This window comes from Epinephelus lanceolatus, chromosome 22, assembly GCF_041903045.1.
Source record: "Epinephelus lanceolatus isolate andai-2023 chromosome 22, ASM4190304v1, whole genome shotgun sequence".
Taxonomy (NCBI): Eukaryota; Metazoa; Chordata; class Actinopteri; order Perciformes; family Serranidae; genus Epinephelus; species Epinephelus lanceolatus.
The window spans coordinates 26,610,638-26,625,143 of record NC_135755.1 but is presented as its reverse complement, the minus strand read 5'-3'; the positions used below and the strand labels follow the sequence as shown (position 1 = coordinate 26,625,143).

At 41.3% G+C, this 14,506-nt stretch overlaps 1 protein-coding gene and 2 non-coding genes across 3 annotated transcripts; all 3 read right to left on the bottom strand.

The window, feature by feature from the left end:
• Window positions 1-5,871: 5,871 nt before the first annotated feature.
• snx15 (sorting nexin 15) lies at window positions 5,872-12,999 on the bottom strand. Its single transcript, XM_033651854.2, has 7 exons — window positions 12,771-12,999; window positions 11,983-12,139; window positions 11,052-11,167; window positions 10,575-10,857; window positions 10,294-10,467; window positions 9,241-9,438; window positions 5,872-6,531 (listed from the first exon to the last, which is right to left on the bottom strand). Exons 1-7 carry the CDS (start codon window positions 12,867-12,869, stop codon window positions 6,392-6,394), a joined length of 1,167 nt encoding a protein of 388 aa, XP_033507745.2. The 5' UTR covers window positions 12,870-12,999; the 3' UTR covers window positions 5,872-6,391.
• trnal-aag (transfer RNA leucine (anticodon AAG)) lies at window positions 6,650-6,731 on the bottom strand. Its single transcript has one exon. It is a non-coding gene; the product is annotated as a tRNA-Leu (tRNA).
• On the bottom strand, window positions 8,415-8,496 carry trnal-aag (transfer RNA leucine (anticodon AAG)). Its single transcript has one exon. It is a non-coding gene; the product is annotated as a tRNA-Leu (tRNA).
• Window positions 13,000-14,506: the final 1,507 nt, after the last annotated feature.

Genomic DNA, 14,506 nt, shown 5'->3' with positions numbered 1-14,506 from the left:
TTCCCCTTCCAAACTCACTCCACCTCTCTTTCTTTCTGTCTCATCTCATTTCTGTCTTTCTCTACTTCTGATTAAAAATGGTTAGGCACTGACTGAAAGGTCGCAGTTGTTATGGAAACGAGGCTGGTAACAAAAGCTGGACACATGGGTACAGAGGGAGAGAAAGGGGGTAGAGATGGAGAGAAAAAGAGAGAGATGTGTCTGAATAAACATAAACATGCAGAGTGTAGGAAAGGACAGGAAAGAGAGAAAGTGAGAGAGGTCTGAATAAATAAAAACATATTCAGAGGGAGGAGGGCGAGAGACGGCGAGGTCATGAAATGATGGCTCCATCTGCAATAATAAATAACAAAAGATAATACCGGGTTTTGTCATTCTAGGAAGGCGGTCGAGCCACAAAGGTGTGTGTGTGTGTGTGTATGTGTCTGTTTGTGTGTGTGTGTGTGTATGTGTGTGTGTGTGTGTGTGTGTGTGTGTGTTGGACAGAGTGGCAGAGTGGGAGAATGCAAGTGATAGATAATACATGGATCTGCTGCACAAGCTAGAGAATACTAAAAAGCACAAATTGTTCACAGAAAAGCCTACCAAAAAGCCTAAAATTGTGTATGTGTGTGTGTGTGTGTGTGTGTGTGTGTGTGTGAGTGAGTGCGGGAACACCATCTCTCTGAGGGCTCATATTATGTTAACCACTTAGACCAACATCAAACACTCTCTCTCACTCATACACACACTTCAGTACAAACGTGAAGGTGCCAGCCATATAAATAGGACGTCCCAGAGCGAGAGATATAAAGAGAAGGGGACTGTTGGGGTGAGAGAGAAAGAGAAAGAGGGGGGGAGAGAGATTATAAATTCAAAGGGGAGACCGAAAAGGGTGAGAAGAAAGGATGTGGGGGGAGTGTAGAGTGAAAAACTGAGAGAAATAGAGAGGGCAAGAACAGGAGGGGGTGAGGACAGATAGATATGAAAGAATCAATAGATGGCATAAAGTGTATGTTCATTGATTTACTTACAGGGGGAGAGTGATGGGGAGAGAAAGATGGAATGAGAGGGAGGGCGAGGGAGGATATAAAAAGCAGGGAGCACAGAGAAGCATGGGAGAGTCAGCCATAATAAAGAGGAAACAGCAAACAAGTCAGAGCAATACTATAAAGCGAGGGACAATGTGAGGTATAGAGACCTAATTAAAGCTGTGTTAATCAATATACTTATATTAGCTATGGGTCAAATGACTGTGTGCAATGTGAAGGGGGTCACTCATAGCAATGGAGCCACAGAGAATGTAGTTCCTCTCAGCTATGGATGTGTAAATTTGCTTGCTAACACATTAGCCATAACTGTTTTGTTGCCCCCACAAGGCCGAAAGCAAAATCAAATATTGCTCAGTTTATTATAGTTTAGTGGTTCCCTTCCATGAATTGGGGAGACTCACAAGAGACAGATTTTTAAAAAAAGAACGGCCAAAATGGTCAAGCACTACAGGAAACACTGGATCCTCCATTTCCCACAATGCAACTCAATGGCATCTTTCATTGCATCCTTCTTGCCTTCTTACTTCAAACCCCTTACCCAAAGTTTGCAATACATGTTGTCTGCTGACAATACTGTGTCTCAAGCCCAGTCTGAAATAATCCTGATGACATCATTTTCCCAAACATTGGAAAGATCCCTCCGGAGGTACAACAGATGTATATAACTGTTTTAACAGGCTGCGTAAACCTTGTGACATGTAAACTGAACTTTGTGTGTGTACGAAAGAAGCTGTATACAACATTCAGAGTATTAATAAAGTCTTACAGGAATCAGTCCGAAAACCCAGAAATGTGTTAGCGTTTTACCACTTATGGTTCCCTCTTTCAAAGTCAGTTGTTTGTGGTTAACACAATCTTAAGAGATTATCACATTTTGTTCTACTGCATAAAATACGTCAGTAAATAGGCCTACCCCACTCATAAACTTTGAAGCCTTTATGTATCTCTAGAAAGGCGGTCGCTAACAAGTGGATGAATGAGACTACAGAACACAACTTTATAGTCATAGTTTGGCTCAACATTCACATGGGAAGTAAACAGCCAGCTCCTGGGTGTAAATCAAAGGTTTGTTGGACCCATCCACCTCCCCTCATGCCCACCCTATAGGGACTTTCCAGCTCCTTATATTATGTTGTTCGGCCTGTCTACTGTTGCCGCTTCCTCTGCAAGCCAATTTGCAACCTGCCTCCACCTCAGCTCCTCCTTTTCATGCTGTGTCTGACTCATATCATTTCTGTTAGTCAATGATGCTGCTCTGTTCTGTTCCCGGGGTGTCTTCCTTGCTGCTCTCCCGACTTAGGCTTTCCGTCTAGGTGCATGGAAGGGCAGAGAGGTGTGCTTTCTCCGCCTTAGGCTTTCTGTGTAGACCTATGAAAAGCATAGAGGCCCCAGAATAGAGCCTTACTGTCAAATATAATACTGCAAATGGAGATAGAGTTGTTGTTGTTTTTTTTTTTTTTTGACTACAGTGGTCTTGATTGAACTTTGGTATGTGGGCACTGTGTCAGCAACTGCCGCTGTCCGGTGCATATCATACTGCCATGAAAGGTGCCTTTGTGTGTCGATACCTAAAACGCAGATCACAGACAAAGCAGCAATGAGTTCGGAATGAGAGTGGGCTGATGGTCCCCACCAGCACTGTTGTTAGCACTGTTTATGGAGTTAACACCATTAACTGCTAGCCAGCTAGGCCACCTCTATGTTGTGCAGACAACCTGAGTCAGACTGTGAATCATAGATATGCTCTGAATGTTGTATACAGCTCTATTCATTTTCTGTAAACTGTATTAGGTGTTGATTGACTTACTTGTATGCAGATGTATTCAGATGCTCTTGGTGATACCTCACAATCAGGCCCCTGAGTGAAAGTGAGCCAGACACTGAGAGACACACCACATACGTCAAGACTGACAGCAACAGGAAGAGAGAGACAGGTTGGAACAGAGCATACGGGTGAGACAGATAGACAGAAAGAGAATGAGTGTGTTTATGTGTGTGTGAGAGGGATGGGAGTGCGAGGGAGAGACAGAAGTGTACTCAAATAGCTCAGGGCAAGGTGACAGAGAGAAACGAACGGACAGAGAGGGATAACAAGCTCATAGAGGGGGGATTGTGTGTGTGCGTGTACGTGTGTGTTAGAGAATGAGAGAAAAAGGAAGAGACGCAGGGCGGAAGGGGAGAGGGATAGAGGAAGTTGAGGGAACAAAAACAAAAACAGGGAGAGAGTGCGTGTGTGTGCGGACAGCCGAAGGTGTCAGAGTGTGCTATTTGGCTTAATGATGACCCACTGGGCATGTAGGTCATAACGGTTTGTGTCTCGAAGCCATGACTGTATGCCTGTGTGCATCCATTAGTGTGTGAGCATGTGTGTGTATGTGTGTGTAAATAGAAACTCACTAGACACACGCATGTAAAGTGGGTCTCTTAGCGTACGTTTAAGAGTGTGTTTGGTCAGAGGTTGGAGAAGCAGTTTTTCTAGCTGGTAGGACTCAATAGATACTTACACACACACACACACACACACACACACACACACACACTCATGTGCACCCACACATGCTGCAAATCCAGTTTTTGGCATTCACACTCACACACATCGACAGCTGCCCTTCATGTCATACATGCACATGTAATGCACCATGCATGGCACTGAATTATGCACAAATACACACACACATCTCTTTCTTTTGATCTGTCATGACAACACACATTCGCTCTCTTATACACACACACACACACACACACACACACACACACACACACGCACGCACACACACACACACACACACACACACACACACACACACACACACACACAGGGGGAAGCTATTATGCTCTCAGGCTGGAGTGTTTTGATGGTATAATTGCAGTGACCAGTGAGGAGAAAGAGACAGAGGGAGGGATGGAAAGAGGGATGGGGATGGAGGGAGAGAAAAAGAGGAGAGTGCTGACACTCTCAGCATGCTAATGTTGCGAGGCTCTACCCCCCCCAGCCCCCTCTGATTTCATCCCTCCCTCCCTCCATCCATCTCTTTGTCTCTCCATCTTCCTCTCTATCTCACATCCTCTGCATTTCACAGGTGCAGCACTAGAAAGAGGGAGAGATGGACAGAAAGGTAGAGAGGTGGAGAGATGAGAGGGAAAGAGGGATATATAACAGGATGGAGCAATGTTATCTCTCGCTTCCTCTGCCATCATTCCATCCTCTTCAAGCTCCCCACAATGCTCTAAACAAAGCATGCAAAAAAAAAGAGGTACGGGAGGATGAAAATAGAGGAAGAGGGAGGGTCAGTTTTTCCATCCCTTTAACAATGGAGGGATGATCTCTGCTTATCCTCTAATCACGTCCCTTCTTTTTTCCTCTCCTCCGTCCCTCTCTGTTATCTCTCGCTCCCCGCAACCCCTCTTTTGCTCATCTGGTGAGAAAAAGGGTAGCCTTTTTCCTCTTGCCGGCCTCCCTTTTTTGTCGCCTCTCCATCTGTTTGTCCTTCCAGTTCTCCCTCCATCCCTCTATCCTCTCCAGAGAAGGGATTGGGCTGTATGGTGCTGATCTCTTTCCTCTTTCTCTTCTCTTTTGCATCCCACTTCCTCCTCTTTTTTCTCTCAATCAATCCCTTCTCCTTTACTGTTTGGATAAAAATACTTAAACTTAAGCTTAAAAGGGATGTTGATCTAATTCTTTGCAATTTTATTTAAAAATGTGAAACTCTTACAATTCTGATGCATCTTTAACCAGGTACAGTACTGAGCATGGAAGAGAAGACAGAGAATTGGGGAGGTAAAGTAGCACAAGCGTAAATTGGCATACAAACAGACTGGTGAACGATTACCAGATGGCAGCAGCTCAGTTACAGAGACTAGTGATATTATTTTTCTAAAGTAAGTTATGAATATGTACATCGCCTCTTTAACAGTCTACCTGACGGCACTGAAAGGGTGTACACACAGGTTATTTACCATGAGAAAAAAACTAATAATTAGTAGCAGTTGTTTCCATTTGATCATTGTAGCTGAAGACAGGAGAGTTCATCCACAGGGTAAGTTCTAGTTTCCTCAACGATCCTGCAGCTTATTTTAGTGAGTGCAAAGCTAAACTGCTGCTTTGCTGTCATAATTGCTACTCTGAGAAAAACAAATGCAAGATTTAGCAGATTTATAGCTGGAGAACACAGGGAATGAGGAGTTTCTGCACTAGTATAATTGATACGATCTAATAGCCAACAGCGCCCCTCAGAGGTACTGCTGCGCAACTGCAAACCTTTAAGAGAATTTAATGATTCTGTTGAGCAACCGCTGTGTACTTGACTACTGACAGACTGCTGTGTAATGATGACACCGTTTAAAGTACTGCTTAGCTCACTAGGTAGAGTGTATACCACTAAGGCTGAGTCCTTACTGCAGCTTGAGTCCGCTGTTCTAGTCTGGCCCAGGGCCCTTTGCTGCAGGTCCTCCCCTTTTTCTCTCCTTTAATATATCTCTGTCTCTCTCACTATCAATACAGCATGCCAAAAAATACCCTTGAAAGAAAAAAGCACCACTACATACTCAAATGCATCATCACAGTATACTGAAAGGGTATAAGGCTGCCTATACCAACTCAACGGACGTTTTTGCCACTTATAAACAGAAATGTACCTGCGGTTCCTAAAGAGCACCATTTGTCATCAGAGCAAATTTTATGCATTTATTGTTGATATAAGCTGAGTGATTTATTTTGACCATCTGGTTATGTAATCCAAAAGCTGCAGTTAGGAAGTCTTACCAAACAGTGTTGGTTGCAGCAAACTACCTGCTCCTTTTAAGCTTTAACAAAAAAAAAACACAGATATCATATTGACTTAAGTTAAAATCATATTTATTAACAAAACATTGTGCAAAATGCAAATTACTGATATACACACACATTACTGTATTTAACAAGGAAACATTGTAAAAAGAAGGTAAAAATCAAACGAGAAAGAGAGAGATGGATTATTTATCCATAAATGCATGATGTTTGCAGTTACTTTAGATTTAGTAAATCAGTTTTTTTTTTACTACACAAAGGCAGCTAAAGCAGCAGTCTGCAGTGTAGTGTGTACCTCAGGAGTGTGTGTTCATATATGTGTGTGGTGTGCTGGTAGTGCCTGAATGTATTTCTGAGTTCTGTGTTCTCACTATGTGTCAACATACTGTATGTAACTTTGCATTTGTGTAAGTATGCTTATGTGAACCTTTATCAAGAGTGTATGGTAGTGTGTGTGTGTGTGTGTGTGTGTGTGAAATGTATGTGTGTGCCTATGTATGTCACAACCCTGAGCTTGTTTGTCTTTGATCAGTCTTCATGTGTGAATAGTGTATTCAAAAATGTGCATGTGCTACTAAGGATCCTGTGTGTTTGTGTGTGTAGGTGTGAGAGTGTGTGTGGGCGAGGAGTGCTTGTCAACCAACATCTCAGTATGCTTCAGATACTGGGCCGTCCTCCTCATCACAGACTCCTTGCGTATCGGATCTGGGTCTCCTGAGAGGGCAGACAGACACATAAACAGGGAGATGATTACGTTACCTTATCTAACTATTTAAACAGCAGTGCTAAAAGAGAGCAGTCTACTGAGGATATTTGAGCTGCAAGAGATTACTGGCAGCGGTGGGATTCGAACCCACGCCCCCGAAGAGACTGGAGCCTTAATCCAGCGCCTTAGACCGCTCGGCCACGCTACCTCATGACTCTGCTTATATTACTATTGCATAACACATGTTGAAAGATGGGTCAATATTTCCAAGAATAGATCTGGACTGTGTAAAAGAAGAAAACACTGGGCACAAAATGACCCCAGATAACCTATTACAAGAATGTCACATGATAACACAGCAGCAGATAACACACATACTTGTGTTAGTCTGTGACGTTCACTTAAATCTCTGCTTGACTCAGTTAGCTGTAGACAGCACACTGGTATGGAGGATGAAATATAACTAAGTATCAATCGATCAATTTTTTTTTTTTTTTAAATACAAGAATAAATAAATAAATACTGAAATAATACAGATACAGAGACAAATACATAAAAGAATATGGAATATAAATAAAGGAATAAATCAAGAAATAAATGCAGAGGTTAGGACCATCTACCTCAAAATGCAAAGACAGAAATACAAAAATATATTTATGCAGTTGTACAAAAAGTTAGGAATAAATTTACTATATTTATTTATGTCTTTTTTAATTATCAACTTTTATTTATTTATTATTTAATACTTATTAATGCATTTATTTATATCTGTATTGATTTCGGTATTTCTTTTTCATTTATTTGTATTTTACATTCATTCCCATGTTTAATTATTATTTCCTATTTTTATTTATACATTTATTTATTCATTTATTGATACTTAAGTCATTTTTTGTCCTCCATACCCTAGACGTTGCACAGTTAATTTTATGTTTGATTAACACATAAAATAAGCTTCTTCTTTTTCTGACAACTGAGAAAGCAAGGTAAACTGGTTAAGCAGGCACTGCACCATGAGGCAATATCATTTTAAAGTGTTGTCCTTTACACAAAAGCAATTTGTAAAAAAAACAAAACAAAAACAAAAGCCCTTTCATTAGTATCAGTAATTCATAATATTATTTGTAACATTCATTTTCAGTGGCTCTGCCAGACAGTTTTGACTGCGTATCTCTAAAACCCTCTAACCCCTCACTGTGCACGATCAGGATGGTCAATTAGTGCTGATGTCAAATGGTAATCTCATCCTTTTCTTAGCTGAATAAATAAATAAATAAATAAATAAAGACAACTGGAAACTGTCAAATTTATCCCCCGCCTCCTATGTGATCGATTGTTATGTGCACGTAAAATGGCTTATCACAGTAAAAACTTTTCAGGGATGTATGAAGCTTCTGAAGCAAGTTTCTGAAGCAGTTTGTTTGTAGAGGTCTTCAGGTTTACATAATTTTTTGCTTTTCTGTCTTCCACAGATACAATGGGAGTCAAACCCATACCCCATACTACACTGCAGCCTAAATCCAGCCTCTTAGGCCACTCAGCCACGCTGCAAAGTAAGAAGACAGAGTTCAATCTCACAGGAAAGAAAATGAGGATCAATATTGTTTACTAGGAGGAAAAAAATAAGCTGACTCCAGCACTCAAAACCTCTGTGTCTTTTCGAGAATATGATTAGATGAGAAATGAAGACGAATTTTGGATGAAAGGCAAAATATCTTCGAGTATCTCATGCACAGACAGTTGCCTTTGACTCTTAACACTTATGGATATTAAATACTGCATAACTGACAGTCTTCAGACACAAATCAGATTTCTGATATGACTCAGATTAAATCCATTCCATACAGGTATGATCCAGCTATTCAGAGGGAACACCAGCTGAAAAGCTTATTGGCAGCGGTGGGATTCGAACCCACGCCCCCGAAGAGACTGGAGCCTTAATCCAGCGCCTTAGACCGCTCGGCCACGCTACCCATACACCACACTGCCACACACAACAGTGAAGAGGACTGAATAAGTCATCCATTAGTGATCTAGCAGAGTCATGGCAGAGCAACACACAGTTTACCCTTGCTAAAACAGGACAGTAAATACGAGGACAAAATAGCAGTGTTGATTTTACGATGAGGTCACATGCTGACATGGCACACACGCTCTGCTGTGCGGTGTCTGTTTACCTCTGTGCGTACGTGTGTGTCAGCTGTGTGTAATGCATCTGTCAGCATGGTAGCGTGTGAGCAGCACATCAGAATATGTAGTGCAGAGTAAATGTGGTAAACAAGATATCATAGTTAAATGCACAATATCATTTGTGCTGATGTACTAGCTTATTTGCACATGGAGCATGGTCACGCAATTTGCAGTTTTTGCAAGTGAGTAGATGGTCTGTCACTATAGCAACAAAGCTGGCTCATGATTCATGCAGGAATGGGCATGATAGAGTGCATTCAGGTAAAATGCCATATTGAAATAGAACTCACATGCAAGATTGTGAATAACCCCAAAACTGAGAGTGCTTGCAGGTGCACGCCACTGCACACTTTTTTATTCATCACTAAGTTTACCATTTTCCTTTTCCTTAGCATGTGTGTGATTATTATTTTGGGAGCATTACCTGACTATCACTGAACTAAAGACTTTACCACATCCCTCCTCCTTCCATCCTCTCCCCTTTTCCACCATCCCATCTCCTTCGATCCCTTCATACATCTTCTCACCCTGCACTCCAGTGATCAGTATATCCACCGCCGTCCTGTATCTACGAATGGCAGAACCAAATTCTCCCTCCTTCTCCAACTCCATCGCAGCCGTTAGCTCAGTGCCAGCTTGGTTTAGGTAACCCGCATCCCCTCCATCCAGACTGGCAGGCGGCAGAGAGAACAACTCTGAGTGGTCGCTGGAGGAATTGGATTTATCTGGAACAACACAAACACCATGAAGTAGTCAACTTGGGGTCTGGGAGTTTTAAAGCTAGATTAATAATACATTTGGCGAGAAAATAATCAGGAGGTTAATTGATAATGACAATATCTGCTAGTTGTAGCCCTACTTAGACATGACATGATTTCTTGACAGCAGCATGATTCAAAAAGCACACTATAGCTAAATATTTTCCTATGTCAGGAGTGGGATTTGAACCCACACCCCTGAAGAAAATGATTCATATTGCAGCACCTTGGACCACTCAGCCACACTATCTCAAGAGGCACTGAGCTCACTATCTGACATCTCTTTAGCAAGAGCGGCTCAGCTTTGCTCTGCCAAGACTTGCTCTGAATCAGAGCGCAGCAGCTAACACACCAGCAAGTTCTAAGGGTTGTAATAATTATATTTATACCACGAGCTGCCATTCATTTGTTATGTATTTTTCTTACTACTTTAAACACTTACTTACAACATAATACAATTATCAACCAAACACCGTGAAAGCATATCAGTTCAGAGCAAATTCCATGTATTAACTTATTTCATAATGTCATAATGTGCAAGTGTTAGCTCAACATAACTTCACAATGCCACTCAGCCTGTACAGTACAGACCTATTTTCACAAAGTGGAAACACAGCAGTACAACGGAAGAGAAGCCTCAATATTATCAGTTTTACATTTGCATATCAGATTTAGACTCAGGTACGTTGGCAGGAGGGTCAGAAGTAAAAAGAATCTGCACAAGACGCAAACATTTTTGACAAAATCACCAAAAACAGGTTGTAATTAGATTAAGACAAATTTGTTATTGTTTCATGTGTATCCATTCACATTTATTGTCACCTTGTTTATAGCAGGGATCAAAGACAGCCAAGTCATTATCAGTCAGAGGAGGTGGACCATCCTCTTTCAGGGATGGGACTTGCTCTTCTGCCACAGAGTCAAACAGTGAATCAAATTCTTCCTGGGACTCTTGTGATTGGTAGTTTCTGGCTGGGCACGGGTCGAGAGATGGAACTGGAGGTGGAAACGTGGACCAAAAGGTAAAAACATGACTAATAATAAAATAAAAGTGCACACCAGTGTGAATTTTTGGAAGATTTTTTTTTTTGTCCCTGTCATACCTCTGTCATCCAGTTCTGTATCGCTAAGCTCCTCTTGTTCTTGTTCTTCTCTGGGAGAGCCTCCCATCTCGCTGTAAGCCTCAGCCGCCACCTCCGGTTCTCCCACCTCTAAGCCCAGGTTGGTACCCAGGTCTTGGGGTAAAGCGGGAGCTTCCCTTCCCTCCTCTTCTTCGGCAGGTTCACAGTCTGAGTCCCTCCGCTTGGGGAGGGGGATGAGAGGGGGAGGAAGAGACGCTGCAGTGGACAGAGGGGTGGCCTCCAGAGGCCTTGTGACCTCACCACCCTGAGAAAGGGGAGAGGAGAATTTGGTAGATGTAGGGAGAGAAAGAGGTGTTGTGGGGTAGAAGGAGAGTAAGGAGAGCAAGGAGTCCAGTAATATTATTATTCCAGGTCTGGCATGTTTTCCTGTGTGCAGATGTGCATGGCTCTTTCATATCTGTCTCACTGTCTATATGTGTATATGCAAATGTGTCTTACTCTGAAGAAGTCCTTGAGCTGTGGGCTATTATAGAGAGCAGGTATGCTGGTGGCAAATAGAAGCATGGCCTCTGCAGCATTTCTCCTCTCTTCAATCACAGCCTCATCAAACCTTCCTGAAACAGAGACAGACAATATAATACGACAACGCTAGGAAAAAATGACAGAAACAAACAGCAGAAATGGAAACCCAGCTGGTCAACCTAACAGTGCTGGATTTTGGGGAGACTTTTAGATGTGTTTATTGAAATTGCTTGTCAATTTTCAGGCTGTAGCTTACAGTTTTGTTTAACATATATCCCATCAGCTCAACATTGTGATGGTTTAGAGCCACTGTTACTCTTTGCCAAAGTAGTTTGCCTTTGTGCATTCAAGCAATGCAGCATGGCAGCTTCAAAGTCAATCTAAGTGGTGACAGTCCATTGGCATATGACTCAGCTGTGCTGCTGCCTTTGCAATTCTGAATCTGTAACCACTGAAAAATAGTGCAACAGGCCGAGGGGAAGTGTCACAAGAGTGAAGAGAGATGCTAAAAACAGGCACACTGGAACAAGTAGATCGTCACCAGAAATGACTGAAAGACACTCAACAGGCTACTTGCATAGAACAGCTACAAACTAAAGCCTAAGCGTGTTGTATATATTTATATATTTGTGGATTTGCACCTTATTGTTATCTCAGATTTTTTATATTTGCACTCTTCTCACTTTGTATTGCTACTCCTGCACAGCAATTTTCTCTTGATATAAAAAGTTTTATCTTATCTTTTTTAAAAAAAGTTGAGGTGAATTACAACCTCTGATATTTTGAGGTATTTTTGTCTACCTTCTGCAGCACATCAAACAATGCAATTAATCCGTGATCGTAGCCCTTGGTGACTACGCTGTAACTGGGTGTATCTACAATGTATCAGACTCTTTGCCTATTATACCAAAGACTTGTGAGCGGGGAAAAGATGGAAACTCCTCCTGTCTTCTGAACAGATTCCTGTGAGTGTAAGCCAGCTCCCCATGGAGCTTCTTCAGCTCTGAGAACCTCCTCCACACCACCACCTCCTTCACATCTTCTGGATGACGCTTGGACACAAACTACAAACCACAGAGACGAGAGGACAGATTGTGTCATCAAATACATGTTTAACATTAAATGTCAAGTCAGCTTTTAGCATCTTCGCACAAATCAGAGGACATTCTTACGAAATTATGGGTGACATCATGTTTTGAAAAAGATTTCCAGAATAGAGAAGTAAGGCAGCTACATCTAAGGGAGGGTGATGGAGGCTTACATCTATAAAGATATTATCCAGTTTGATTTTGTGTGCATGCCTGTGTAGACCACGGGTTATTAGTGTGGTCATGGGGGTGCTGGAGCTCATGAACTGAATCACAAGTTCGCTTTGCTTCACTTGAGTGCTCACTGTGCACCACTGCCTCAAATAACAGGGCCATTGTGTATTTATCAGTCTGGCTGAGCTAGCTGCAGAGCCTTTGTTTTTTATGAGTAAGACTGATGTGACTCCATTGTGTTATAATCGAATAACAACACAAAGTTACTTCTGATTGATGTAACTGAACAAAGAGCACAATAATACAACACACGAAACAATGCATGTGTTACGCACTTAAGAGAAACAAAACATGAAGGCAAACCATAAGTAAATGATGTTAGAGAGAAGAGAGATCACACACTGTATAAGAAAGAGAAAGAGAGTAAACCAACCCTCGCTGTCACTTTGTACTCGGTGTACCCCTTCTCGTGTGTGCGTGGGTCGCTAACGGAAAAAAAACGGTAGAATTCATCTTTGGGTTTTCGCGACATGTCAGTTAACGGTAACAACAGACAAACAGCGTGTTTCAGCGGCACAAAACAGAGCTGTCAAAGCTGTAGTAGCTCTGTTGTGATTCTCCTGTTCCTCCTCTTCGTTCACTTCCTGGTTGGTGACGTAGATTGCGTGATTACGTATGGTAGATGCGTCAAGGTCGATGCAACTTTATTATTATTTTATCACTCTTTCTTTCTTTCTTTCTTTCTTTCTTTTTCTTTCTTTCTTTCTTTCTTTCTTTCTTTCTCCTTCTCCTTCTTCTTCTTCTTCTTCTTCTTCTTCTGCAACAAAAACTGCAGGACGAATTCTCACCATAATTGACAGGTGGGTTGCAATTCCACTCACTCCTCAGCCACAAAAAGTAGTTATACATTTTCAAACATTCGTCTTAAGTTCAATTTTACATAAATACTTAGAAATCAAAAATGGCTTAATCAATTGTAACCAAACTTTGTGCACATGTGTGGATGTTTTGTCCAGGCTTTGCTAAAAAGTCTTGGGATACTCTGCCACTAGAGGGCGCCACAACTTTGTAAAGTTTCAGAAAGTGAAGTTCTCATAATCAGCTGCAAGGATTCGAGCAAAATTCAGTTTGTACCATCTAGGGTCATGACTCAGTAGAGGCATGGCTATATTACAATAAATCTAAATTTCATGACATTTCACATTCCAAGCTTCAACATTTATTTAGTTATTTATAATAACTGCAACCTATAGTCAGTTCAGACGCCCGTTACTTATATTTCTAAGAATATTCAAAATGAATCACCATCTATATCTCCACGTCTTCATTCAAATCTAACCAAAATTGAAAAAGACATTCTTTGGATATGATATATCATATGTTCCAAATAGTGTTAATGTTAATGTGTTAGTGTAATGGTGAGTCCACAGATATATTTCATATCTTGATGTAATTTGTACTGTATGCACAGTATTTTCTGTTTCATCTCATTTTTAACCAAATGTCACCAAACCATTTGACAAAACACCTGAAACCAGCAGAATGATGTGATATTTTTATTTATTTATTTTCAGAATTTTATCACCAACACTTTGGCTGTTGTAAGTGTTTTAAACCGAAAAACACATACACAAAAAAATCCCAGTTTGCACATGATCATCGGCTCAAGTAGTCATAAGATAAGCAGGAAACTGTGTCTTCCTGGTGGCACAGTGAGTAGGTCGTTTGCTTGGGTATACAGAGTTTCAAGGTTTGATTCTCCAGGTTGACAAGTGTTACACTTCCTTAATGTCTTCCACCATATGTTTTTGACAATACTCTGGAAACCAGCAGGTGATGCGTGACTATTTTCAGGATTGTATCCCTAACAGTTACAAGTTATGTGACCTCCGTCTCTCTCTCTGCCTTCTGCTGCTGAGGCTGGTTTCGCTTCCTGGCCTTGGAGCTGGTTGAAGTCGTCATCAGTAAACTAGTAGCATCTGGGTAGATCTATTTCTGTTTCTGCCCATCTGCTGTGAACTCTTGTGGTTTAAAAGTTTACATGCCCTATCCTCTGCTACTTTATTCATTTCCAAACAAAAATTCTCAAAATCCCGTGACAAATCTCAAATATCCAATATATTCAACTCAAGTAAAAAGAACCTAATTCAATTCATAATTCTCCATGTC